This window comes from Serinus canaria, chromosome 28, assembly GCF_022539315.1.
Source record: "Serinus canaria isolate serCan28SL12 chromosome 28, serCan2020, whole genome shotgun sequence".
Classification (NCBI taxonomy): Eukaryota; Metazoa; Chordata; class Aves; order Passeriformes; family Fringillidae; genus Serinus; species Serinus canaria.
Genome location: NC_066341.1, coordinates 4,412,566 through 4,440,244, shown reverse-complemented (window position 1 = coordinate 4,440,244; position 27,679 = coordinate 4,412,566). Strand labels below are relative to the sequence as shown.

The window sequence follows — 27,679 nt, the reverse complement described above, 5'->3', positions numbered from 1 at the left end:
GCACATGTCTGTGCGTGTGCAGATGTGTGTGCACACGGAGGTTTAGCACGCGTATTCAGGTGTGTGTGTGTGCGCACACATGTGCACCGCTGTCCTCTCAGCATGCACCACCATGCACATGCTGAGGAAAGGAACACGCGTGCACACGTGGTGGGGACAGGGGACACGTGGGATGTGGGACCCCCAGCAGCCCTGTGGCAGCACTGAGTGCCAGGGGACATGGCAGCCCTGTGGCAGAGGCCATGAGACGTGTCAGAACCGCAGGGCTCTGTGGTGGGGGGACACGTGGGGTTCCAGGGGACACAGCAGCCCTCGGTGCCGGCTGGCGGGTGGCCCGGGCGGGAGAGAGCTGGGGGATGCAACACTCCCCTGCCTTCAATTGGCTGAGCGATAAATAAATAAAAGGGAATTAAATAAATAGAGGCGAGTCGGTTTATATAATCGCTGGTACAGTTTGTCCTGAACCTCTGCACGGATTAGAGAGCTGGCACCGGCCGTGGGTCATTAGCAGCTGGGCTGAGCCCCCCCAGCGCGCCTGCCCCGGCCCCGGCCCCGCCCGCGGCCCCCAGCCTTGCCCCCTATTTACCTATCAGGGTACTTTTTAACGAGAAACCTTGGGAAGGGCCGTGCATGTGTGTGCATGTGTGAGCTCTGCAAACGTGCACAGAAGGGCACAGGGCTGTGTGCAGGCACCTGCCTGTGCCCAGGTGTGCCCAAGCAGGCTGGTGCTGTGTGTGTGTGTGTGTGTGTGTGTGTGTCCATTCTGTGGGGGGGGTGTGCACAGGAGTGTGTGCATGCACATGTGTTTTGAAGTTTGTGTGCATGGGGGCCAGTACACACATGTGCCTCAGCACGTGGTGTGCATGTGCAGACGTGTGTGTGTGTGTGTGGGCACCTCACACCTCTGTGTACAAGCACGTGTGGTTTTTTCCCCTCTGCTCAGGAAAGCACCTTTCTCCCACAGCTCCAGTTTCTTCCTGGGTGCTGGGGTGTTCCTGCAAAACCTTTTGGTTTCTTTCCTGCCTTTTGGAGCAGCACCTGGGAGGTGGTGCCCACTTTGTTGGGCTGTGTGGGGAACCCCCTCAAAAAGTGTGGCACCCAGGGCAGGAGGCATCAGTGTGCCCCAGGACACACTGGGTGCCAGCTGGCCAGGGTGCCCATTTCCCCCCGCCCCTCCCCAAACACCCCCACACGCCCCCCGGGCCCACCGTCACCCACACACCTCGACTTCCCTCCTCAGCTGCCCCAAATTCTCCACGTGGCCACGGCCGGGGATGGCCAGCGGGAACCCCTGATGTCCCCGGGCTCATCCCGAACTGTCCCCACAGTGCCCCGCGGGGCGCCCCGAGTCCCGCGCTGCCGCTCGGTGCCGGGGTTGGGTGTGCCCGTGCCCGTGTCTGCGCTGCTGCCGGTGCCGGTGTCCGTTCCACTGTCCGTACTCGTTCCCTTGCCAGTGCCCGTTCCGTGCCTGTGCCCGTGTCCGTGCCCGTGCTGGTGCCGGTGCCCGTTCCCGTGCCCATTCCCATGTCCGTGTCCGTGCCGGTGCAGATGCCAGTGGCCGTTTCCATACCCGTGCCCGCTCCCCGTGCCCATTGCTCATGGCCCGTGCCCCATGCCGTGCGCGCTCTTCTGCTGCCATCTAGTGCCCCCGCACGGCGAGTCCCAGCAGGGCGCTCATCGCCCGTGGCCCCCCCGCCTGGACAGTACCTCGGTTCAGTTGGCCCTGGAGAAGCCACCTGTACCTTTGGGGACACCTTGGTGCCCTCTCTAGAGGGTGCCGGAGGGCTGTGCCCCATGGCTTTGGAGCCTGAGGTGGTGGCGGGCCCTTGGCTCTGGGAGACGGAGAGCAGCATTCCCCCTGGAAACCGGGAAAAAGCCAGCAGGAGCTCGGTGCCCGGGAAGGGCTCAGTGGCACGGGTTGCTGCAATGGCACTTAGATGTCCCGCCACACCCTTCCCCGCAGCCACCCCCATCTCACCGGTCACAGACTGTGCTGGAGGAGTGCAGGATCCTGGTTTTACCCACCACTAACCATCCTGGTGCTCTTTATCCCTGAAGGAACCGTGCCATGGAAGGGCCACGGGTGGCACCAAACCCAGGCAGCACTATCCACCCCGCTGCCACTGCAGACGTGGGTGCCCGACCCGCGGATGCCACCCCAGCCGTCCCGACAGAGCCATTCAGTGCAGGATGATGGAGAGAAGCTCTCCTGCCTCTCTCCTGCCTCTCTCCTGCCTCTCTCCTGCCTCTCTCCTGCCTCTCTCCTGCCTCTCCCCAGCTCCCTGAGATGGATGGGCGCCTTGCCCTGCGCTCGATACCTGCTGACTCAGGGGCTCGTGTGGCCGCGCTGGCGGATGGAGCTCCGCATGGCTGCCGGGGCCGGCAGTGAATCCTGAGCCAGCCGAGCCCGCGGAGCTGCTGTGCGGCTGCTGGCCCTGCCCAGCGACAGGGCCTGATCGATGGGGTGTCAGCAGAGATTCAGGCTCCTTGGGGCTTTGCTCAGGGATGTCTCGGCAGGAGATGCCGCAGAGGTATTTTTAGCCATGTAATTCATAGCTACCTCCAGCCTGATTAATTTTTTTCTCCCTTAGTCAATCCATCACACAGTCTGCCCCGGCGGATGGATGTGTGCCGGGAGCTGGGTGTGCTGGAGGGGCTGAGGCAAAACCTGGACACTGGGTCCATTTCAGAAAGCTTCATTTCATTCTGTTTGCAACGGAGTAAAACAAAACACCTGTATGAGGGACCCCAAATGCTGAGAAAACCCCTGTCTCAAGTGCCCCCAGCAGGCCAGTGTGGGTGCAACTGTGAACACCCGTGGGGCAAAATTGGTTCTGGGACTGTGTGCTGACCTGGACCAGCTCCTGGGGTTCTCCAGCCTTTCCCAGGACACTTCCCCAGCCATAGATGCCAAAATGGGAGCCAGGGAGGGGCTGCAGCATCCCACATCTGTTATCTCTGGTGAAATCATTTCCACTTAGGTCTGATTCAGCAAAACCGTGTTTTCTCAATTGCTGCGGCACCCAGGATGAGGACACACAGTCCTGCGGGCTGCCGGCATCTCCCAGGGATGCAGGCACAGAGGGTGGGTAAGACAGCTGATGTGCTTGTCCTCTCGTTGGGAAATGTGAGCTTTGGGAGCTCAAAGGACAGCTCTGATTTGGGCTTTAGGCTCCCGTTTGCGCTTGCACCGACGCCCTTTCCGCACCCTCACAAACTCTGTGAGTGCCACGGCTCCAGCTGCCCGGGTGGGACCCAGCAGTTGTGGGCGCAGCGCAGGGCACGCAGCAGTGGGGTCACTCTGACACCCCATGCTGGCCCTGGGCTGCTGCCAGTGCCTCTTCCGGCCGGCAGAGCGTCACACCCCGCCCCCGTGTCCTGGCGTGCCCCAGCGTTCCTGCTCTGCGCGGGGGCCGCCTCAAAGGAACGATTTTCTTGCTCTGAAGCCCCGGCTCTGTTCGGCGTCAGGCAGGGCAGTGGGATGCTGGGGCAGCGTGGGTGCTCCCGAGGGAAGGGGCACCGTGCTCCCCCTGGGCATGGGAGCTGCCAGTGCCCCCCACCTCCAGCCCTTTGATTCTGGCCCAGCCTTTTGCCCTGGAAACTGCAGCTGCCCACGGCAGGGTTGTGCAGGGCAGGATCTGATCTCCTTTCCCTGTGCTCTGTGCCTGAGCCACAGCAGAGCTGGCATGATGCCAGGCACCATCCCTGCATGAGGAGGAGACACCCCAGTGTCCCCAGGGCTTGGCTCTGACTGGGTTTTTTGGGGTTCCTGCAAGCCTGAGTCACAGTGGCTTGTGCTTCCTAGCAGGAATCTGCTCAGCCTGTTCTGCTTCCCACTTCTTCTGTCCTGGGAGATCTGTGGGGTGCCCTGCTAAGGGTGATGGGTTCTTGGGAGCTTGGGGATTGCATCCCCTTGCTCAAGATTTTGCTGTGAAGCTGCAGAGAGGTTCCTCTGCTTCCCAAAACCAGTCCAGGCTGGTGCCCAAAGCTGTCTTAAATCCTGTTTAAGGCGATTCACAGCCCCTGCCTTGGGCCAGCGCAGCTGCTGGGGGATGGACAGCAGGACAGACACCCAGGCTCCCTTGCTGGTGCCGTCTTAAGGACAGGAGCTGAAGGGATTGGACAGGGCTGGCAGAGGTGGGACGGGGCTCACACCAGCAGAGACCTTCATGGCCAAGCAAGGGAGATGCTGTTTCTTACCAGCAGCAAAGATTTCTCCAAAACCATGTGAGTAAAGGACCTGGAGTGATCTGGGCCAAGGACAGTCAGGCTGGGACCCAGGGCAAGTTTGAGATCAGTGGGAAACAATAGAAATCCAAACCCCTGGAACAGCAGGATGACCACTGAGCACACCTGGGTCAGAGGTTCCACCCCAACCCTCCCTCCCTGCCTTGATCCCAGCCAGGGCCGTGGCACAACCTTCCCGTCTTTGGCCCCAAGTCCCATTTTTGCCCATGATCAGCTTCCCCCTCCAAAATCAAACAGCTGAGGGGTCCCTGCACCCTTGATCCGGCCGCCCTCACTCACCATCCACCAGGTCTTGGCCCTCACGTCGTAGCAGAGCTGCCACCTCACGGAGCCCTCGGCGGGTGCCGCTGCCCCGCCCGCCGCCTCCATCCCCAGCGGCTACTCCGGGAGGCGGCTGGCATGGTGCCCTGCTCCCAGTGCCATCACAGATACTTTTTCCCCTCCAAAAGGACCCAGGGCAGCTCCCAGCCCTGCGGAAAAGTAGCTGGATGGACGCGAGGAAAAATCCCAGTCCGGGAGTTCCTGGGCTGCCCCCGGGGAGGCGGGTCGGCTGCTCTGGGTGGGCTGGTGGGTGGCCGCTGCCGGGCAGAGGCTGTGCCAGCGGCGGGACACGCCAGAGGGACAGCACCCACGTCAGCGGGACAGAGGGACTCTGGTGGGTGGGACAGCAAAGGGATGTGCTGGGTCTTAGAGGGTTTGGGAGCTGCTTTGGCTTTGCCCGCCCAGGGAAGGGGCTGCTGCAGGTACCACCTACAGCCTGCCAGCCTCTGCTCTGGGGACCCTGACATGTCCCCATATGGGTGATGGGCTCCCGTGTCACCTGTTCCAGAGCTGTCCTGTGTCCCCCAACACACATGTGCTCAGATGGGAGCACCCTCCTTCTCCTTCTCCTTCTCCTTCTCCTTCTCCTTCTCCTTCTCCTTCTCCTTCTCCTTCTCCTTCTCCTTCTCCTTCTCCTTCTCCTTCTCCTTCTCCTTCTCCTTCTCCTTCTCCTTCTCCTTCTCCTTCTCCTTCTCCTTCTCCTTCTCCTTCTCCTTCTCCTTCTCCTTCTCCTTCTCCTTCTCCTTCTCCTTCTCCTTCTCCTTCTCCTTCTCCTTCTCCTTCTCCTTCTCCTTCTCCTTCTCCTTCTCCTTCTCCTTCTCCTTCTCCTTCTCCTTCTCCTTCTCCTTCTCTTCTTCTCCATCTCCTTCTCCTCCTCCCCTCTAGCTCTGTAGAAACCCAGGGATGAAAAGGGGCTCTGTGGGAGGCTCCCCTGAGGGTCTGGGGGAGCTGGACACCAGCAGAGCTCTGGGGGCTGGTCTCTGCTCCCAGGGTGGGGACAGGATCTGTCACCGGGGATTCCTCCCCTGTCACTCTGGTCCCAGCATGACCTGTGAGGAGGTCAGAGGTGCCTCAGGGGTGACACCCTTCTGGCCCCACTGTTCCAGGTGTGCTGTGGGGTTCCCCGAAGGATCCCAGTGGGGGTCACATCTGTCCCCACCCGGGGATGAGCCATCCTGGATTTTGGGCTTTGCCAAGGGAATCCTGAGCCCAGTGAGTGCTCAGTGCTCTCAGCTGTCCATGTCACCATGTCTATTTAGCATCCCTTCTCCTGGGAATTGTGATTTGATTTGGAGTTTGGGGGTCGTGGGCTGAACCCCCCCCCCCCATGCATGGCTGGACAGCCAGCTCTGCCTTTGTTATTCTCAGGGACAATCAGATCCTTCCCAGTGCTGCCTACTGGGACAAATTGGTCCCTGCTGGGTGCTCTGCCTTCCCCCTATGCCCCCTGTGCCCCTGCCCTCCTGCCTGCTGCTTACAGACTTTCCAACCATAGGGTTTTGCTGCAAGGACTGATGAAGGTTTTTAGGAAGTCTGAGTTTTTGTGGTTTTTTTTTTCCTTTTAAGGCCCAGGAGTCATGGGAGAAGCTGAGTTTATGCTGAGCTGGAGATTTGATGATATTTGGGGATATTCAGACAAGAAGCTTCAGGGATGGAGCCATGCTGCTGCCTGGGGCCCTGAGGGCTTGAGCACCACCACAGGCACAGAGCCAAAGGATTTTGGGGTGGGTGAGACGGCTGTGTGGGAAGGGAAGCAGCACGAGGGGCAGGTTGCAGGAATTCAGCTTCTGGAAATAATTAATTTCAAGGCATGGAGATAACTTTCTGATTTACTTTTTTTCCCTAAACACTAATTTTTAATCCTTAATTTTGATCAAAAGCCAGGCCTTTTCTTGGGAAAAGAACTCTGGAGCTTCTCATGAACACTTTCCTTTCCAATGAGACTTTTTTCATCCAAACAAGGGTTTGGGGCAGAAAATAAAACCAAAGTTGAGCCGTGGTTGCAGCTCAGGGCTGGTACCAAGGCAGGAAGGTGGCATTGGGCAGCAGGTGCTGGGGGAGTGGGCCGACAGATTGAGCTGAATGATGAAAATATTCCTGTTTGGAATCTTCCAGAATTGCTGTTTGGCTTGGAAAAGGTGGCTTTAAAAGGGTGTGTGATAATGTGAGTGTGTGTGTGTGGGCACGAGCAGGCAAGTGTGTGTGTGACAGGAGTGTGTGTGTGACACAAATGTGTGTGTTTGTGACATGAGTGTGTGTGATGTGAGTGTGTGTGATGAGTGTGTGTGACATGGGTGTGTGTGTGACAAGTGTGTGTGTGACAGGAGTGTGTGCAACATGAGTGTGTGTGACATGAGTGTGTTTGTGACATGAGTGTATGTGACAGTGTGTGTGATGTGTGTGTGACACAAGTGCGTGTGTGACATGAGTGTGTGTGACACAAGAGTGTGTGTGACACAAGTGTGTGTGTAACAAGTGTGTGTGTGATGAGTGTGTGTGTGACACAAGAGTGTGTGTGACAGTAGTGTGTGTGTGACAGGAGTGTTTGTGACATGAGTGTGTGTGATGACGGTGTGTGTGTGACATGAGTGTGTGTGTGATGTGTGTGTGACATGAGTGTGTGTGTGACACAAGTGTGACAGGAGTGTGTGTGACAGGAGTGTGTGTGTGATGTGTGTGTGACAGGAGTGTGTGTGTGACACAAGTGTGACATGAGTGTGTGTGTGATGAGTGTGTGTGTGTGATGTGTGTGTGACAGGAGTGTGTGTGTGACACAAGTGTGACATGAGTGTGTGTGTGATGAGTGTGTGTGTGATGTGTGTGACAGGAGTGTGTGTGTGACACAAGTGTGACATGAGTGTGTGTGTGATGAGTGTGTGTGTGTGATGTGTGTGTGACAGGAGTGTATGTGTGACACAAGTGTGACATGAGTGTGTGTGTGATGAGTGTGTGTGTGATGTGTGTGACAGGAGTGTGTGTGACAGGAGTGTGTGTGTGACACAAGTGTGACATGAGTGTGTGTGTGATGAGTGTGTGTGTGTGTGATGTGTGTGACAGGAGTGTGTGTGACAGGAGTGTGTGTGTGACACAAGTGTGACATGAGTGTGTGTGTGATGAGTGTGTGTGTGTGATGTGTGTGTGACACGAGTGTGTGTGTGATGTGTGTGTGACAGGAGTGTGTGTGTGACACAAGTGTGACATGAGTGTATGTGGGATAAGTGTGTGTGCGTGATGTGTGTGTGACATGAGTGTGTGTGTGATGTGTGTGTGACAGGAGTGTGTGTGTGACACAAGTGTGACACGAGTGTGTGTGTGCCCCACGTGTGCCACACGCGGGCGATGTGCTGATGCTGAGCAGAGCAGACACTCCTGCTGGAGGCAGCTCTGGTGCCCCAGAGCAGGGAGGAGATGCCATGAGACGGCACCAAAAATACACTGTGAGGCCTTGGTGGACTGGGAAGAGCCTCTGGCACATTGCTGCAGTGGGGAAGGGCTCTGGGGTGTCTGGGGGGCCCTGAAGCTCCTGCCAGGATGGTGTTTGGGCAGGGAGTGCTGTGGAAATGCCATGTGCCAGAGCTGGGGGTGCCACACCCTCCTGGTCCATCACCAGGGACTCTATGGGGGTCAGGAAATGCTTTGACAGGCAGTGGGGGGCAGAAGGGGGTGAGAGCCCCCCAGAGTGAGGAATGGGAGGGAAGGAGGTGGCCCCAGTGCTGACCCCCACCCTGGCATGGGCCCACTCTGCCATCCCGGGGCAGGGCTGTTGGGAAGAAGAGCCAGGAGAATGGATGTGCTGGGGAGGGGGCTGGGGCTGAGCCAGCTGCTCCAGCCAGAGGACCTGGGGGTTTGACTTGGCATTTCAGCACTGCCCGGGTGACCCTGCCTCCTCTAGCTCATCATCGGTGCAAAGCCCAGCTCTCTATGCCTCAGTTTCCCTGGCAGGAAGGGCTGTGCCCACTGCTGCCCACCATACCAGTATCCCCCAGGGCCTTGTCCCTGGAGAAGGGAGGGAGGTGGCAGTGGGGCTGTCCACAGCTGGACCTCTCTGCTGCCCAAACTGGGGCAGCCCTGCCTGGGCTGTCACCTCACGGGGCTCTTTGTGCTCGTATGGGGGTAACGGAGGGTGTGCAGGTGTGTGAGGTCACACATGGATGCCCAGCTGCCACATCTCCTGCCACCAGTGGCTCCAGTACTGCGCTGTCAAGGGGCTGGGGCTGCTCTGGGAGGGTTGGGTCCTGCTGCTCGTTTGGGACCACTCATTAGTGATGAGGGACCAGTGTGAGGGTCAGGCCAGAGCACTCAGTCCCACAGGTACACTTGTGTGCACATCTTCCTTTGCCGTTCTGTGCCTCAGTTTCCCTTGGAGTTTCTTTTCCCCCTGGTGTTCCTGATGCCACTTTCTGCTGGTCCCTGCAAGATGCAATGATCCCATGGGAGTACGTGGTGACACCTTTGTTAGAGCCACCAGGATCAGCAGGATGGTAGTGTGAGCCCATCACCTGGCTCCATGGCAAGAAGAGGTAAACGAGGTCAGGATGAAGCCCTGTCTGAGGGGCTTCATCCTACCTCCATCATGTCCCCAGTGATGGAGGTAGAGGTCTCTGCTTTACTCCCATGTGGGACCCCTTCCATGAGGGCCAACATCTGGAGCTGGGTGTTGGTCCCTGTCTGGGACCATGGCAGCTTCTGCAGCCCCTGAGCTGGGATCACTGCCCAGATCTGAGCATTTTTTGGGATGTCACATTTGGTGGCCAAGAGGAGAGAGGGCACAACAATGGGGGTTCACAACGACAGTGTGCCCCACCTGCTCAGACCCATCTCTGAACATGCCCAGCACGGCCCGGGGGGATGCATGCCTGGGAGGGGCGCGGTAAATTCTGCACCCCCAAACCACCCCCCTTTAGGGCTGGACACAGCTCCCCCAGCCCAGACAGACCGCACCCTGCCAGGGAAAGGAGGGCACCACATCCTCCCGGGTTGTACGAGCCAGCCAGACCCACCCCGGACAGAACCGTCTCCCGCTTCGGGCAGGACCCCCCGCCCATTCCGCGGGGCGCTGCGGCTGTGCTGTGCCGTGCCGTGCGTTCCGCGCTCCGTGCCGTGCCGTGCCGTGCCGTGCCGTGCCGAGCCGAGCCCTGCCGTGCGTTCCGCCCCCCGAGACCCACCCCGGACCCCAGACCCGACTCGGCCCCGGCGCCGGGCGGGGCTCGGGGGCGGGGCCGCGCGGGCGGGGGCGGCGGTGACGTCAGGCGCTGTCCGCGGTGCTGAGGGAAGATGGCGGCGCGCTAGAGCCGGGCGGCGGCCAGGGCCCCCCGCGCCCCCCGCGCCCCCCGGCGCCCACACCGCCGCCATGTCGCTGCTCTGCGTCGGAGGTACCGGGGCACGGGGCACGGGGCACAGGTCGGGCGGGGGGCGCGTCCCGTGCGGCGACGGAGCGGAGCCCGGGGCGGAGAGGGGGGAGCGCGGGGTGCGGGGCCGGCGGGGCTGAGGGGAGTGCGGGCAGGAGGGGGCGGTGAGGCGGGGGGGTCGTGGGAACGGCTCCATTCACGACCGCCCGGCGCGTGGATTTATGAATGAACCGGCGGGGGCGCGCGCGCGGCGCGGGAGCCGGGAGCGGGGGTGGGGGAGGGGCGGGGGTGTGGGCGCGCCCTGCCCGCACAGGGATCCCCGGAACCTCCCGGGATCCCCCGGAACGCCCCGGGATCCCCCCGAACGCTGGTCCTGACCCCGAAAGCCCGCCGGGAGGGACGGGGCTCCCTCCCCGCCTCCTGCAGCCCCATGGGGACTGCAGGGGAGGAACCGGGCTCCCCCTGGAACCCTCCCGGGCTCCCCTCCCGCTGTGGGAAGGGGGCTCCCCCCGGAACAACTCCCGGGCTTTCTTCATAACCTCCCAAAGCCGTGGGGCGGGAGCTGCCCCCACAACTTCCCACTGCCGGGGAGGGAGGGGGCTCCCCTATAAACCCCCCCCAGGCTCCCTCCGTCGCCCTCCCATGCCGTGGGGAGGGGGCTCCCCCCTCGCCGCCCACCCTACCCTCTCCAGCTTGCCGCCCCCTCGGAGCCCCCTTCTTTCCATCCTGCCCCCTTCGCGTCTCTTCCCACACCCCCCTCAAGCACAGAGCTCACCGTGCTCACCCCCCAGACACCCATTCCTGTACACACCCCCCCCCCCACCATCGCATCTCTCCCCATATATCCCCCTACCCAACCCCCCAGGATCCCAACCCTCACACCTATCCTCAGGCACCCCCATCCTGCAGATGCAGCCCTCTGCATTCCCAACCACCCCCTCATCAAAAACACCCCATCTGTGCCCCCAACACCCCACATCTATCCCCAACCCCCAATTACACCCTGAAGCACCCCCGACCCCTAAAATTCCTCCACTCCCAAAATCATCCATCCCCATCTATCCATCTCTACATTCTCTCAATCCCCCCAAAATCATCCATCCCCATCTATGTATCTCTACATTCTCACTCCCTCAGACCCCATGCACCCCAAATCCCACACTTTCCCCACTTCCCTCTGTGAACCCCTAAATACCCTCCTCAGATTACAGCCTGAGCCCCAGCCCCACCTCCTGCAGCCCCCTGTGTCCCTGCAGGTGTTGCCCAACCTGGCATGGGGATGCTGGTGGGAGTCAGGGCAGCTGGGGGGGTCAGGGTAGGATCCTGGGGGTCTGGTGCTGTGTGCCCAGTTAGGAGATCTGGTGTTGGTCACCCCATACTGGGATGAACTGGGGGAGTGCACAGGTCGGGGATCCCAGCACACTGAACCCTGCCCAACTCGGTGCCCAGATGAGTCCGGCAGGCTTGGCCTCAGCCTCGCTGGTCAGTCTGGATTGAATGCTCAGTAAGGGGAGACAGCAGTTGGGAGGGGGTCCCTTTACCCCCTTCTCAAGGCCCTATGACATCCTGATGGGGATGGGGTAGCACTCATTTGTCTTGGGGTCATAGGATGGAGGTGGCAGAGTGACAGCTGGGACAAGGGGATGCATAGAATGTCTGGGATTCCCACACCCCAGGTGAAATCTGGAGGAAAATGGGGCTCTCCTGGTGCTGCCCGAGTTCATCAGGATGGGGGCTGTGCCCCCTTCCATCCCCTGACGTGTCCTTGTCCTTGAGGTGCTGTCACAGCCCCCTCTCTGGTGGCAGTGCCACAGCTGGTGTGCCCCTGTGTGCCTCCCCAGCCAGCCCCAGATTTCGGGTACTCTCCTCTGACAGGAGGCTGTCACATGTGGTGACATCCTCGGTGGCGCTGGGGGTGGCTGCTGAGAAGCAGCTCCGAGTGGGCTGGGGCTTCCCCCAGTGCCCTGTCACCACTCTCTGGTCACGCTTCTCATGCTATTTTTGGGGGTCCCGGGGGCGGGGGTGCCACCCCAAAATCTCCCCCCAGCTTTTCCTGCCCCTCCTGAGGGGCTTCGTGCCAGGGGGTATCCCTGTGTGACAGGCACTGGAGTGACCTGGGATTGTGGGGTGAGTGGGGACAGGAGGGGGTGTCTGGAGTGGTGGGAGGCAGACGGACAGATGGACAGGCAGGCGGATGGGCATCTGGAGAGACAGATGGAGAGACGGAGGGACAGATGGATGAAGGGGATGGGAGACGTGATCACGGAGGCTGAGGGGTGGGTGGGTGGACTGACAGAGGGGTGGAAAGACAGAGGGAGAGGAAGGATAGAGGGATGGATGGATGGATGGATGGATGGATGGATGGATGGATGGATGGATGGATGGATGGATGGATGGATGGATGGATGGATGGATGGATGGATGGATGGATGGATGGATGGATGGATGGATGGATGGATGGAGGGTTGGATGAAGGACATAGGGATGGACAGACAGATGTGTGGGGGGATAGACATAGGGATGGGTGTGTGGAGAGACCAGTGAGTGGACAGAGTGGGGTGGACAGGCAGAGGCATGAGTGGGTGAACAGGGAGGGGAGTGGACAGAGAGACAGGTAAATGGATGGACAGAGGGATGGGCACACAGGAAATGGACAAATGGTGGGTGGTGGGAGTGGGTGGACAGACAGGCAAATGGATGGATAGAAGGATGGGTGAGTGGAGAGACAGGAAAATGGACAGAGGGGTGGGTGGGTGGACAGAAGGATGGGTGAATGGAGAGACAGGAAGGACAGAGGCGTGGGTGGATGAATAGAGGAGTGGGAGGATGGATGGACAGCAAGAAGGATGCAAGATGGATGGGTGGATGGCTGGAGGGATGGGTGGGTGGAGAGACTGGTAAATGGACAGGCAGCCGGATGGATGTGTGGACAGGCAGAGGGGTGGACAGACAGACAGGCCTGTTGGGTCATGCCAACAGCCCAACCCAGTTTTCATGCCATTCCCGGCCCAATCTCTGCCAGCTGCCAGCTGCCTCAATTTCCCGAACTGTTCAGCATCCCCTGAGAGGAGACAGATCACCCCAGCCTGGGAAGACCCCAGCTTGTTGATGTCACATGAGTGTCACACTGTCCTCAGCTCCTTGCCTGGGGACTCAGGTTGAATTTAGCCCCAGGGTGGCACCCCAGGACTCACCACCCCTGTGCCAGCTTTAGGGACCCTTTGATGGATGGGAGGGCAGCACATCCTGCAGATGGTGACAGCAGGACTTCTCCCTGGCAGGAGATGACAGCCAGGAAAGCCACGTGTTCCCTGGGTAATTGTTTGTTCCTGTCAGCTCTGGTATTTTTGGAGCTTTTCCTTCCTCTGCTCTCCCGTTCCTTTTTGGAAGCAGCAGCTGGTGAAGAATAGTGGGTGCCCCTGGGCCCGGGGGAAGGGGGATCCCTGTCAGCCACAGGCAGGTTCTGGCTCCAAATGCTCTGTTAGAATAGGATAATATCAATTTATAACATGTATAATATAATGTATAAAGACATTCTATTTCATTTACATAATCAATTACACACAGTGGTGCCAGCCATTCCCAGACAGCCCCCAGGCTCCCAACCTGGTGTCACTCGAGAATCTTTGGGATCCCAGAGCTTTGTGGCAATCCCCCAAGTGTGAATTCCCCATCTCTGGAGCCCTGTGATTCTCTGGGAACATGGCTGCCAGTGACGTCGCTGGTGGCCTTCCTTGGGGCAAAAAGCCACCCAGCGTGTCACCCTTTCGGTGGCACAGGGCAGGCAGCCGAGTTAGAGGGTCCCCAGTTGCTTTCCGAGGTGATGATTTCCTTTGCCTCAGTTTCCCCGAGGTGTCTGGTGCCACGTGGCCTCCTCCCAGCCCTGCCAGGCACGTGGCGCTGGCGGCAGCCCCACGTCCCCTCCAGCGCTGGTGGCGGGTGATAAGCGGCTGGCGAGTGGCACGTATCCGAAATCAAATTACCTTTGATGTCGCCAGGGCTATTTTCATCCCTGCTCGGTCACGTTAGTCCTGCACCCGCTGGCACCCGCGTCATTTAAGCGTTCTCCGGGTGCTGTGTCATTCCCTCCCCACCTGGTCCCCTCCCGACAGCGCCGAGGACACCCCTAGGCCCCGCCGCGCCCCCGGCATTGACAGCGTCGGTACCGGCTGTGCTCGGCTCCCCTTGCCCTCCCCACTTCAGCAAAAAGCTGGGGACCAACCCCCACCCAACGGGGTAAAGCTGGGGGGGGTGTCAGCCAGAACTGGGGGGTTTCCCGTGGAGCTAAGCAGGATCAGAGGCTCCCTGCCCCCCACAATGGGCAGGATGGGAACTAGCCCCACAGTGCCCCCATGGGGGAGACAGGGCTGGGGTACAGTGGGGGTGTTTTGGGGCTGTATATGATTTTGGGGGGGCATCTCCTCCATCCCTGGGGCTGTTTTGGGTCAGGGAGGGTTACAAGCTTCTGACCCACCCAGTTTCCTGTGGGAAATGTGGGTCAGTGGTTTGGGAGAGCCTTAACCCTGGTCCTGCTGGGCCACCCACATGGGACTCGAGTGGGGAACAGCATCCCCCAGACCACAGGTTTTCCTCTGGATATGGATGGTAACATCATCTGTTTCTCCAAATAAATCCCAATTCAAAATTGTTGGGTGAGGGGGGGTAATACCCCCTCAGCCAGAGGAAGGCTGGTCATTTGGGGTTGCAAGCTGTCCCAGAGTAGCAGGTTTTTGGGGAAGCATTTTCTCCCCTCTAGTGCCCACCTCCAACTCGTATCTGATCCCTCACCCTCACTTGGCATGGGGGATCCCAGCACTTTTCTCACCTGGCAGCTGGGGGGGTGTGGGGGTCAACCACGACTGGGGTCCTCCCACTCCCTTGACACCCTGGTGGGGATCCCCAGCCTTTCCCCAGGGTCTCAGCCTGATTTTCTTCCCTCCCTTTGTCCCCACAGTTAAAAAGGCCAAGTATGATGGGCCCCAAGGTAAGTGAGACCCCACCTGAGGAGAGAGGGTGGTTGGGTGTGACAGGATCAGAGGAGGGGCTGGGGAAGGGGGTCAAGGGGACCCTTAGCTCTGGAGGCATCATTTGGCAAGTTGGGGACACACACACACACACAAATGGGGGTGCCCTGGACAGAGCATGGGGCTCACATCCTACCAGCCCTGGCAGATGTAGGATCCCTCCTGGGACTGGGGTGCTGAGGGAGGTGGGGGGGGGGGGGGGCAGGGGGACAGTGTTGGGGAGTGGCAGAGGGCAGTGTTGGGGAGAGGGGACACACTGGGGGTCACTTCACCTTCTGCTTGTTCCAACAGAGAAGTTTAACACCTATGTGACCCTGAAGGTGCAAAATGTCAAGAGCACGACCATCGCAGTGCGGGGCAACTTGCCCTCCTGGGAGCAGGACTTCATGTTGTGAGTGTCCAGGGGTCCCCTGAGCTCCCCCATCCCTGCTGCTCCCCCTTGCCCCCATAAAGAACACAGGGAGTCCCCCACTGCCCTGACCCCAGATCTGAGGGGCTCACCTGAGTCCTGGGCCCAAAGGGACAGGTAGAAGCTGGGGTGGTCCCAGGAGGCAGCTGAGACCTGAGGGGGGTTAACTTCATGGGGGTAACCTGATACATTTCCTGTCCCCAGTGAGATCAATCGGCTGGACTTGGGCCTGACTGTGGAAGTTTGGAACAAGGGGCTCATCTGGGACACTATGGTGGGCACGGTGTGGATCCCCCTCCGGACCATCAGGCAGTCCAATGAGGTAGGGAGGCAGGCACAGGCATCTCCCTCCTGAACCCCAAGGGACATGTGCCACCCCCAGTTGTCCTTTGGGCCAGGCAGAGCCTTCCCCATCCTGCCTGGGGCCACACCCTGTGTGCTGGAGTTGTGGGGAAACAAAATGGGGGTCTGGGAGCTCTCCTCACCCCATTTCTACCTGACAGGAGGGCCCTGGGGAATGGCTCACACTCGACTCCCAGGTCATCATGACTGACAATGAGATTTCGGGCACCAAGGATCCAACGTTCCACCGCATCCTCCTCGACACACGCTTTGAGCTGCCGCTGGGTGGGTGCCCCATCCCCGGCCCCCAGGCTCAGCCTGTGTCCTTCCTTACCCTCAGCCCCAGGGGTGCTCATGAGCTTTGGAGATGAGACTGAGGGTCTGATCCTATGGCCCCAAAAGCTTGAGGGCTGTTTTGGGGAGGTCTGTGCACCAGCTGGGGTCTTTGCCCTCGCAGATATCCCTGAGGAGGAGGCCAGGTACTGGGCCAAGAAACTGGAGCAGCTCAACGCAATGCGGGACCAGGATGATGTGAGTGCTGCCAGGCCTGGGGTGAGGGGGCAGGGGCAGTGCTGCCAGCAGGAGCCCTCACCAGCCCCTCTCTCCCCAGTATGCCTTCCAGGAGGAGCAGGAAAAGCCTCTGCCTGTGCATGGCTCACAGTGCTGTAAGTGCTGCCCTGTCCCTGCCCCGCTGTGGGACCCCCACACCCTCCTTTCCCCACACTGAGGAATTTTAAGGGGTGGGCTCCACATCTGCTTTGGGGCATTGGATCCCAGCCCAAGTGGGGTTCAACTTCACCCCATACCCTGTCCCCATCCCCATTCCTGTTGTCCTTCCTGTGTTTGCCAGTGTTTCTCTGCTGTCTCCCGGCTCCACAGTGGCTGAGCTTTACTGTGGGTGGAGGGGAGCAATAGAAGCAATGGGGCTGATGAGGACAGTTCCACTGGGGCAAGGGGCAGCAGGCTGGTGTTGGGGGCTGCTGGATAGGGGCCCTGCAGAGGCACTTGGGGTGGCAGCTCAGTTTGTCCCAACACATGCCTCAGTTCCCCCTTCTGTATCCACCCCAGGGGCATGTATGGTTCAGTGCCCCTGTGCCCAACCCCAGGCCCCGTCCCCTGTCAGTGCCACCATGCCTGGCCATAGCATTGTCCCCAGCCTGGGTCAGTGACACTATGCCCACCTCGGGCACTGTCTGCAGTCCAGCTTGGTACCATCATGTTCAGGCCCAGGCAGTGTCCAGTGCCAGTGTGCCCTATCCTGGATGCTGTCCCCAGGCAGTGTCCCCAACCCAGTGTGCCCTCTGGGGAGATGCTGGTTCCTTCCAACCAGCTGCCTCCATCTTTATTGTCTCTGCCCCTTTCTTTGTAGGCAACTGGAATTATTTTGGCTGGGGAGAACAGCAGAGTAAGTATCCTGCCCACTCCTCTCTTCCCAGCCTGAGGGTTCCCAGCACACCCCTCTTTGCCTGGCCCAGGGCTCAGAGAACCTGGAGCTTGAGTCTAGCCTGTGGCCTTGTGCCATGACTGTACTGGGTGAGGACAGTGTCACCAAGTGCCCTGTCCTGGGCACGGCTGTCCCCATGAGCTGGTGGGGATATGGCACCATGGAGCTCTGTGCTCTTGGGGTGTCCCAGTGGCAATGAGCAGCTCGGGCTTTGCCTCTGTGGTGGAACATTGGTGGGGTGGGGCAGAGGGAGGGTTCCTGCCCCCATCCTCTTCCCCCTACTGTATGTCCCAAATTCCCCCTCCACCTTCCCCTCATCCCCCCAAACCCTTCCTGTGCTGACAACATGTCAGCTTGCCCCTCATCCTGCCCTGGGCCCACCTCCCCAGCACGGTCCCACAGCGGTGGGGACATAGTGGTGGGACTAAAGGGTCTGTGCAGGGTGGGGGGCAGATTTGGGCCATTCCCTGCCCCACTCACTGTGGCCCCTTGCAGATGATGACCCTGACAGTACCGTGGATGACCGGGACAGTGACTACCGCAGCGAGACCAGCAACAGCATTCCCCCACCCTACTACACCACGTCCCAGCCCAACGCCTCCGTGCATCAGTACCCTATGAGGCACCAGCAGCAGAGCTCCCGCAACTCCTACACTGACTCCATGCAGAGCTACGAGATGGACTACTCGGACCAGGCTCCCATCAGGTAGAGTGGCCACAACCAATTCATCCTGGGCCCGGCTCTCTCAACCTCCCCCGCAGGTGACAGAGGCCAGCAGGTCCCCACGGTGACGCCAGGGATGGCGCTCCCAGTGCGGTGGGTGACAGAGGGAAGGATGAGGTGAGGAAGAGCGGGGTGGTGCTAGCCCCATCCAAGCCTTTCCTTCTCTCTGGGAAGTTTTCAGACTCTTTTGGGTCACTGCCCTCCTCTGTCCTCACTGGGTTTGGGGCCCCCCACCCCTGGCTGTCCCTGCTGGGAGCTGGACAGTGGAGTGTGGGGTGGCTGGGGACACAGACGTGGCAGAGCCCACTTTGAGCCCAGCCCAAAGTGCCAGCCCCATCCAGGTGGACAGAGCCTCCCTGCCAGTGTCCCCATGGCAGCAGGGGGTGGCGGGTGGCGGTGGGACCTCGCTGACCATGTTCCTCTCCTCCCCTGGCAGACGCTATGGTAGCGTAGACTCTGCCGCAATCGGACGCAGCGACGCTGAGTCCGGTTCTGAGTCGAGCAGGCGGACCAGCCGCCAGCCTTCCCTTGAGAGCAGGCGGTCCCTAGACCTATCGGATAGGTGGGTCGCTACCTGTGTGTGCCGTGTGCCGTCGCAGAGTGCTGTGGTCGGTCCTTGCAGCCATGGTGAGGCCAACACCAGTCCTGGCAAGGGCGGCCTTGTGCCACCCTCCCCGCCCTGAATCAGCCTCCTACGGGGCAGCTTTGGGATGCTCCAGGTGCCCAGGGACAGCTTTGGGATGCTCCCCCCAGCCCCTCTTGCAGCTGTACCCCAGTTCATGGGGTGACATCCCGGCATCCTGGTCCTGCTTGCTGGCACTGTGACTGTCTGGCAGCACTGCTGCCTGTTCCTGTTGTGTCAGCAGGTGTGGGACTGGGCCCTTGGGGACTCAAATGCTACTCCCTGTTCCTGGTCACCTGGCAGGGCGTGACTGCCTGGGCAAAAGCTTCATGCAGTGATTTGGAATCCTGCAATGTGCCTCTCCCAGCTCTGGCCAGGATCAGGATGGGGAAGTGTGGGGTTTCCAAGCGTGAACTGTGTCTCCTGCATCCCTGTGCCCCAAGTGCTCCTTCCCCAGGTACCTGGATGATGCCAGTACCCCTCCCAGCTGGGACCAGCCTGAGCCACCCCCCAGCACTCTCCTCCCTGTGGTGTCCCCTGGCTTCCCATAGCCTGGCTCAGCCACTCTGGGCTCTGCCCAGCCCAGCCCCTCACCTTTGTCCTCTCACGCACCCCTTGAGCCCTGGCTGCCAGTGCTGGAGACATGGTGTCGGCCTCTTCCTCGGCATGTCCCTGTCCTGTCTGCATGTCTGCTTCTGTCAGCCTGTCCCCACGGAGCCACGGGGCTGCCCTGTCCCTGGCAGCCTCCCGGGCCACAGGGCCTCTGCGGGCCTCCAGTGCAGGCAGCTGTGAGAGGAGGGGGCTGGGAGGGCAGCTGGGGTGGGGGAAGGAGTCTGGCCTGGCAGCAAGAGCAGGAAGGGGCCCCCTGGGTAGGGGTGGTGTCAAGAGGAGTGAGGGGGTTGAGGGGGTGTCCTGGGGTGGGGGTGCCTGGGAGGGCTGTGCGGAGCACAGGTGACAGATCTGTGTGTCAGGGGCAGGACAGGGTGAATGGCAGCAGCAGGAGGCAGGATCTGGCTGGGGCTGCTGCTGCCCCCGCCCCTGGCTGGGATGAGCCTAGGAGACAGACACTGTCAGCCCATCCCCACTGTCAGCCCAGGCATAGGCAGGGAGCTCGGAGTGCCCCTGCTGAGGGGCTGGTTCCAGCCGATGGAATTTCCTGGTTCTGTGCCTTTGGCTCCCAGGACGAGGAGCCCAATGCTCCCAGTGGGAGCTGCACATCCTCCTGCCCCTGGTGCAGGTCCTGGGGCTCTGCCTGGGGTGACACGGACCCACGGGAGCCCTGTCCTTGTGTCCCCTCGCCCCCTCAGCCCCACAGGGAGCAGCCGCTATGCCTCGTCGGCCGAGCTGAGCCAGGGCAGCTCCCAGTTGAGCGAGGACTTCGAGAACGAGAGCCTGAGGGACTCGGAGCTGGACGAGAGGGACGGGGACTCCTACCACTCCTGCCACAGCTCCGTCAGCTACCGCAAGGACTCGCCCCGCTGGGAGGAGGAGGATGATGATGATCTCTACCTGGAGGAGGAGGAGGAAGAGTTCATTGAGGACTACAGTGAGACTGAGGAAGGCTACCCCAAGGAAGAGGAGTTGGAAGAGGAGGAGGAGGAGGAGGAACTGCGGGAGCCGGACACCTATGAATCCCCTGAGCATGAAACATACCCACCACCACAGAAACCTCTGCCACAGCAGCCACAGCAGCAGCAGCAACAGCAGCAGCAACAGCAGCAGCAACCCCAGCTGGTCCCACAGCAGAAGCCTCAGCAGCAGGAAAGGAAGGAGGAGAGGAAAGAGGAAAGGAAAGAGGAAAGGAAGGAGGAGGACACCTCTGCTCCCCAGGAAGCCCCTGAGGCCCTCCAGGCCCAGCGGGCAGAGGAGGAAGTTCCCCTGCAAGAGGCAGCCCTGGAGACTGAGCCCCCAAAACCAGCTGAGAGGTACGAGGGGAAGCTGTCCTGTGGTGTCTCTGGGATGGCACTGTGCCTGGAGGCACTAAGGATGCTCTGGAGGTGGCTCAGGGATGGTGCTGGTGCTTGGCGCAGGACCAGGGACCTCCTGCTGTGTCTGGAGCTTTTCCAGGTGCCTGAGCCATCGAGGTGGGGGAAGCCCACCTTGTGCCACCCAGGCAAGAGCCAGCACCCTTGGCATGCTGCCTGGGCCCAGCCACCCCCTGTGCTAAGCATGGCTCAAAGTGTTCAAGAACCTGCTGGGGCTGCAGGTTTATAACCTGGGATCTCGAGGCTGTGATTCCTCTCCTCTGGCACAGGCTCTTGGCACCCTGGGTGTAGCTTGGTCAGAGGAGGAGATTTGCTTTACAGAAGTGAGTCCTCTCCCTAGGCCTGGTAGAAGCTTATCCATGGCCTCCTCTGCTGTACAAGTGAATGAATTGGTGGTCAGGTTCCTGATGCAGCATGTGAATAATTCATGTCTTGGGGACAGATAATTCAAATATCATTATTGATCATTTCCATTTTCAGTGAGTGTCACTCCTCTGTGCAGAGGTGAACTGCTGTGATGGGCTTTTTCAGCCTTTTATTTAGTTTAAATTACACACCAGGAATGGAGAATCTCAAATTTAAACTAATGTGTAATGAGCTGTTTTTAAAAAAACTGGATATTTAGGCCCAAGACCTAGCAGGAACCTGAGGGCCTCAGGTCATGTCTGCCTGCATTACCCACTGGGCAGGGGACTTAGGGGTCCTGTGCTAGGATTTGGAGACTGTGGATTAGTGCTGGGGACCATGGATTGTGCTGAGAACCCCAAATTGTGTTGGGACCCCCAGATTAGTGCTGAGGGCCTCAAATTAGCACTGATGACCCCAAATTAGCTTTTGGGACCCCAGAGTAGCACTGGAGACTGTGGATTACTGCTGGGAACCACAGGTTAATTCTGAGGATCCCAGGTTTGCTCTGAGGATCCCAGATTAGCACAGACAGAGCCCCCAGGTCTGAGCAGGTTCATCTTCTGAGAGGCCCATGGCCTCTTCCCAGAGCGGTTCTGGGTACTTCTCTCCAGTGTTGCATCACACCAGGCTCTCCAGGAGACTGGTATGTTTGGAGCATTTCTTTGCTTTTCCTCCATGTCTTGATTTTGTAGGAGAGGAGAAAAAAACCCACAACACTTAGAATGTCCAGGCAGACACTTTTCCCTGGGCTTGGAACCATTTGGTGTTGAGTGCTCCTTACTCAGGAAGCTGTGGTGGGAAGTGGCCAGAGAACATTGTGCTGGGGAGATGGGGGTCAAAGGATGTTTAGTTCACATGCTTGTGTCACCTACTGTCACTTAGGTGCCTAGGGCAGGGTCTCCTGAGGGTGGGGAAGCTTCTGGCTTCTCCCCAGTGCTCTGCCCTGATTGTGGCTGCCCTTTGCAGCAGGAGCTGCTGCATTTTCAGTCCTTCCTGGTACCAAGAGGCAGTTTTGCCATGGCCACACTGTCTCAAGGCACATCAGGAGCCCCCATTTGCAGCCTCAGACCTGCTGGGGGTGTGGGGGCTGCTCCCCACTCCGTGGTGCTGTGCTGGGAGGTGACAGGGGATGTGTGTGCTTGCAGGGAGCCAGCAGAAGAGGAGGTGCAGGACCCCAAAGCACGAGCCAAAGCCAACTGGCTGAGAGCCTTCAACAAGGTCTGCATGCAGCTGCAGGAGGTGAGGACCCCCTGGTCACTGCCACGGCTCAGGGCTGGGGGCACAGCCTCTTTACACACCTGGGCAGCTTCCAGGGACATCCACAGACTTGGTGGTGCCAACAGTGGTGCCCATAACCCCATTGCCACCAAGTGGGATGCCCCAGAGGGGCTGGGAGTGCTGAGGATCCCCCGTGTGTGCTGCATGTGTGTGCTGGTGCGAGACCTCCCCCCTCCCCTCTGCTGAGTTGACAATATTTTGTTTTGTTTTTAGACTCCATCCTCCATCTTTTCTTTTTGTTTTGGCTCTGGATTCGCTCCCCGGGGTCTCGGTCCCCCTCCCCACCGCTTCTCTTTTCAGTTGTCCACCACCATGGCCCTTGTACCCGCGTCTCCCCTTCCTGCAGGGAAGGGGTGTAGCCTGCCTGCAGGTAAGCATGTCCACCTGGTACCTCCCAGCCTTGTGTGTGCCTTCCCTGTGTGTGTGTGTATGCTCAGGGATTGCCCATGAAGGAGGGGTAATGGTGTCTGTCTGCCTTTCTCCTCTAAAACAATCCCCTGCCTGCAGGGGTAGCTGACACTGCTGGGTGATCCCTGCACACACACCCTCTTCCATGTGCTTTGGCTTTTCCCTGCTCTTTTTCCCAACTGCTGTGGGTCCCTGAGGACCTGCTGAGCTTTTGTGATGCTTCTTCACTCCCCCAAGCCCTGAATTTTCACACAGTGTAGCCATGTCCCCTGCTTTGCCAGCCTCATCCCCTTTTCTGAAGCCCACCCACTTGCTCACCCAGGTCAGCCTCCCAAAGAGATTTATTCCCAGTTCTGGCTCTTTGCAGGGAAGAGCCCTCTTGGTTTTGGAGCACAATTTCTCTGCCCACCCTGCTCATCCTTCCACGCTCCCCCAGTGCTGTGAGCATTCACTGCCCTGGGGGGCTGTCCCCATGCTGGTGGCTCTTGCTGTGCCCTGACACTGTCCCTTGTTTTCCAGGCCCGCGGGGAAGGTGATGGAGAAAAATCCCTGTGGTTCAAAGGCGGGTGAGTACAAGGGGAAGCTGGGTGCACTCTGTCCCCTGGGATCTCAGCCCCCCTCCTTATTAGGATGTGATTAATGAGCTCAGCATCAAGGGGCTTGTGTGGGGAAGGGCTGCCAAGCTGTGGGCATTCAGGGAGGCCAGTCTTTTGGAGCTGAATTTTGGGGCTGGTCAGTGCTTTTGGAGCAGCCAGCAGACATGACATTGCTCTGTGACCCCAAGAGCTGCTGCTGAGGAGGAGAGTGAGATGGTGAGTTGAGATGGGGATGAGGAGGGGTGGCAACTCCTGCTTCCCTCATGGAGTAGTGTCATGGGGAATCCAGAGCCTCTCACCTGGACAGGCTGGAGTTCTCAGTCCTGTCTTGCCCTCACAGACAGCCCTGCCATGGACATAGACATGCAGAAGCTGGTAGGTTGCCTGAGAACCCTCAGATAACTCCAGGGATTTCTTTCCAGCAGGGCTGTGAAGTTCCATTCCTGCCTTGGATTCCCTTGCAGCAAAACTTGAAGCTTACCTGCTTAGTGCTCCTCTTTGGGGTCCCAGAGGGAACCCCGGCTCTCCAGCCTCACACTGCAAAGCCAAAGCTGACTAAACCAAATGGGCAGGTTTTCTCCTGGGTTTCACTTCATGGTTAAGCTTCATGTGGCAAAAAATCAGTTTTTTACCAAAATCCCTTTCCTCTTAGTTTTTAGTTCAGTCATCCCTACCCTGGCTGGGGTGGTGGTGGGGATGGGGATGCCATGGGTGGGACCCTGGCCACACAGGGGTTGCTTTGCAGCCATATTCACCAAGTCCTAGATATTGAGAAGAAATCCTTTCCTGTGAGGGTGGTGAAGCCCTGGCATAGGTTGTTCAGAGCAGCTGTGGCTGCCCCATCCCTGGAAGTATCCAAGGCCAGGTTGGCAACCTGATCTAGTGGAAAGTGTCCCTGCCCTTAGCAGGGCATGGAACGAGATGGGCTTCAAGGTCCCTTCCAACCCGAACCATTCCGTGATTCTCTGAAGTGCTGAGTGACCATGGGGCAACAGCAGGAGGCCCCTTCCTGCCTCAGTTTCCCCTTGCCCGCTGACTCTCCTCTCTCTTGCAGGCCTGGTGGTGGGCTGATCATTATAGACAGCATGCCGGACATTCGCAAGCGAAAACCCATCCCCCTAGTTAGCGATTTGGTGAGGTTCCTCCCAAGGCACGCCCCCACAGCTGCCAGCTTTGCTCCTGCTGCGCCCCACCAGACTGCGCCGCCCGTGCCCCGCTCCCCAGCTGCCTCTAACATGGCTTGTGTTCTCTGTTTTCTTTCCTGTGGCCTGGCTGGGCCTTCCCTGCGGCAGGGGGGCGGCTGTAAGGTTTCTGCGCTGCATTAACAGCATGCCCGACATTAAGCCTGGACGCAAATCTCTCCCTCTAGTCAGCGATCTGGTGAGCGCGGTGCGAGGGGTTAAAGAGACAGCGCTCTTGGGGCTGCCGGCCAGCCCTCCTGCCCCCAGCCCTGCCAAAGGGGGGCGGGGGCGTCCCACACTGCCCAGGGGGCTCCTGCCCCTCATTGCAGTGGGGAGCTGGGCTCTCCCTACCCGAGGGTGCTTCTCTTTAACGGAGCTCTGGTCCCTACCCCAAGCATCAGCCTGAGGTTTCCCAGGGCTGTATCTGGTTTCCCATTTTCCTCACTGATGCTGGACAGACAGACCCCTGTACCAGGGGAGGGCTGGCAATGGCTTTTCCAAGTTGCCCAGACCCTGTGCTCCTGTCCCCACTGTCCCAGTGTATGGGGCTGGAGACCCCCAGTGTATGGCCCCCCCATGACGGGGTCCCCTCCAGTCCCTGGGCTCTATTGCACAGGGTCACTCTGCTGGTCCCCCCTTCCACTCCTGATGACAAGAGACAGCAATTTTGGAAACAAAGATACCCTTGTCCCCCAGAATTATGTGCCCTTCCCCTCCTTCCCCCTCTCTTTACACCTTGTCATCTCCACTGTGTGCCCTCCCTGGGGTGCCACCCTTCTGTTCCCAACCTGTCTCCCTACATTCCCCCATCCCCTTGCTGTCCCCAACCTGGTGCCCCACCCCAGCCCTCTTGGGCAGCTGCTGATGCTTCTGCACTGTGCTGTGTTGGTGTTTTGAGGGTGGGGGTTTATGGGGTGGGCAGTGTGTGGGGTTTGGGGGTCTGTTGCCTTTCCCTGCTGGGATTCGCAGGCTGTAACAAGTGCTGTGGCTTGGGGACACAGTCTCCCCCCACCACAGACTGCTCAGTGCTGGATGAGGGGGTATTTCCCCAATTCCCACTGGTTCTGGCAGGGAAGGGGCTCTCCTGGGAAGTGTTTGCAGTAATGGCTTTTTATTCCCCCCTTGCTGGCCCTGGCTGCCCACAGGCCATGGTAAGTGCCCCCCACCCCATCTCCCCAGGGGTCTCACATACGTGGTGAGAGGCTCTGCCTCACTGGCGCTGAACTGGGAATGTCATAGGCTGCTGCACTGGTTTCAGTCCCACTGCACAGCAGTGCTGGCATCAGTGGGGGCTGGGATGTCCCCACTGCCCCCCATGCAGTAGGGTCCTTCCCTGTCTGGGTTTGGGGTATGTTCTGGGTGTCTCACAGCCTCTGGGGGTGTAGGAGGGAGCTCTCATCGTCTGGTGGATCTGGGAACTCTCTTTCTTCCTCACAGTCCCTGGTCCAGTCCAGGAAAGCGGGAATCACATCCGCACTGGCCTCGAGCACCTTGAACAATGAGGAGCTGGTAGGTGCTGGGGTGGGCTGGGTTGGGGATGGTGGGGAGGGGGAAACTGAGCCTGGGGGGCCTGGCCAGCAGTGGAGGTGCAGAGTGTGCTCCACCAACATCCTCTGGTGATGCCTGAGCATCCGGGATGCTCATGGCAGCCCCTGGGGATAGAATCATGGGATCATTAGAGTTGGAAAGAACCTATAAGATCATCAAGTCCTACCATCAACCCAACACCACCACCATTAAATCAATGTCCCCAAGTGCATCCTCTGCCCGGCTTCAGCGTTTCTCCCCCTCTCTCCCCTGTCCCTGCACAGAAAAACCATGTTTACAAGAAGACCCTGCAAGCCTTAGTGTACCCCATCTCCTGCACAACGCCCCACAACTTTGAGGTGTGGACGGCCACCACCCCCACATACTGCTACGAGTGTGAGGGGCTGCTGTGGGGCATTGCCCGCCAGGGCATGCGCTGCGCCGAGTGTGGTGTCAAGTGCCACGAGAAGTGCCAGGACCTGCTCAACGCTGACTGCCTGCAGAGTAAGGACCTGGGGCCCACAGCCTTGTCCCTTCTCACCTTGCAGAGGGAGGAGGGAGCAGCCCCAGAGAGCTCCGCTCCTGACTTGGGCATGGGAGAAGTGGTAGGCAGAGCAGACTCATCCTGGGCGGGGGATAGATCCCTCCAGGTTTGGATTAATTCATGCATGGAATCGTAGAATTGTGGAATTCTTAAGGCTGGAAAAGACCTTTAAGATTATCAGGTCCAACCATCAACTCATCACCCTTGTGATTACCACTAAACAGTGTCCTCGAGTGCCACAGCCGTGTGTGTTTTGCTCACTTCCAAGGGTGACTCCACCACTGCTTGGGCAGCCTGGCCCAGGGCTGGACAACCCTTTTGGGGAAGAAGTTTCCCCTGATACCCAACATAAACCTTCCCTCGTGCAATTTGAGGCCATTTCCTCCTGTCCCTGTCCTCAGGCCCACCATGCCAACCTATCTCTTGTCTCTCTCCTGGGTACCACCAGCCCACCAGCCCATCTCACCCATGCCTGTCCTCTCCCAGGAGCAGCAGAGAAGAGCTCCAAGCATGGAGCAGAGGACCGGACCCAGAACATCATCATGGTGCTCAAGGACCGTATGAAGATCCGGGAGCGCAACAAACCAGAGATATTTGAGCTGATCCAGGAGGTGTTTGGGGTCAACAAGACCACACACACACAGCAGATGAAGGCGGTCAAGCAGAGCGTCCTGGATGGCACCTCCAAATGGTCAGCCAAGATCAGCATCACAGGTAGGCAGCTTGTCACCTTCAGTCTTGGGGACCATAGGAATGTCCCCATTGCTCAGCCTCTCATTCTGCCAGGCAGCTTCAGCCCGTGGGGGGACACAGGTGCCTGTTTTGGGGATCTTCGTGTGGCCGTGGCACTGACATCTCTCTGTCTGTTCTCTCTGCTGTGTTGTGCTGTGCTGCAGTGGTCTGTGCCCAGGGACTGCAAGCAAAGGATAAGACAGGTTCCAGTGACCCCTATGTCACTGTCCAGGTTGGAAAGACAAAAAAAAGGACTAAAACTATCTACGGCAATCTCAACCCAGTCTGGGAGGAGAATTTCCATTTGTAAGTTCATCCCCGGTCTCCCCATTCCCCTCCCTGACCACTCGTGGTTGTGCCAGGCTGTGCTAGCTCTTGCCATGTCCCAGTAGGGTGGGGGGAGCAAGCTGGGCCTCGTCCTGCCCCCATTGAGGTGCTGGGGTCCCTTGGGGTTCTGTTTTATGCCATGAGGATGTGACTCCAGGAGCTGATACAGCTGTGCTGTAGCTGCCAGGGTGTGGCATAGAGCCTGCTGGGA

At 59.3% G+C, this 27,679-nt stretch overlaps 1 protein-coding gene across 1 annotated transcript in view; it reads left to right on the top strand.

Moving 5' to 3' along the window:
- Positions 1–9,853: 9,853 nt before the first annotated feature.
- Positions 9,854–27,679, top strand: part of UNC13A (unc-13 homolog A) — a 37,926-nt gene continuing 20,100 nt past the window's right edge. Inside the window, exons 1-17 of the mRNA XM_050986056.1 lie at positions 9,854–9,941; positions 14,872–14,901; positions 15,233–15,332; positions 15,555–15,672; positions 15,854–15,977; positions 16,150–16,223; positions 16,303–16,357; positions 17,062–17,097; positions 17,632–17,842; positions 19,790–20,407; positions 22,021–22,114; positions 23,081–23,127; positions 24,212–24,290; positions 25,776–25,847; positions 26,150–26,369; positions 26,896–27,123; positions 27,306–27,447. Coding sequence (XP_050842013.1) covers positions 9,920–9,941; positions 14,872–14,901; positions 15,233–15,332; positions 15,555–15,672; positions 15,854–15,977; positions 16,150–16,223; positions 16,303–16,357; positions 17,062–17,097; positions 17,632–17,842; positions 19,790–20,407; positions 22,021–22,114; positions 23,081–23,127; positions 24,212–24,290; positions 25,776–25,847; positions 26,150–26,369; positions 26,896–27,123; positions 27,306–27,447 — 2,270 coding nt within the window. The 5' untranslated portion in view covers positions 9,854–9,919. The remainder of the gene's footprint in view (positions 9,942–14,871; positions 14,902–15,232; positions 15,333–15,554; positions 15,673–15,853; positions 15,978–16,149; positions 16,224–16,302; positions 16,358–17,061; positions 17,098–17,631; positions 17,843–19,789; positions 20,408–22,020; positions 22,115–23,080; positions 23,128–24,211; positions 24,291–25,775; positions 25,848–26,149; positions 26,370–26,895; positions 27,124–27,305; positions 27,448–27,679) is intronic.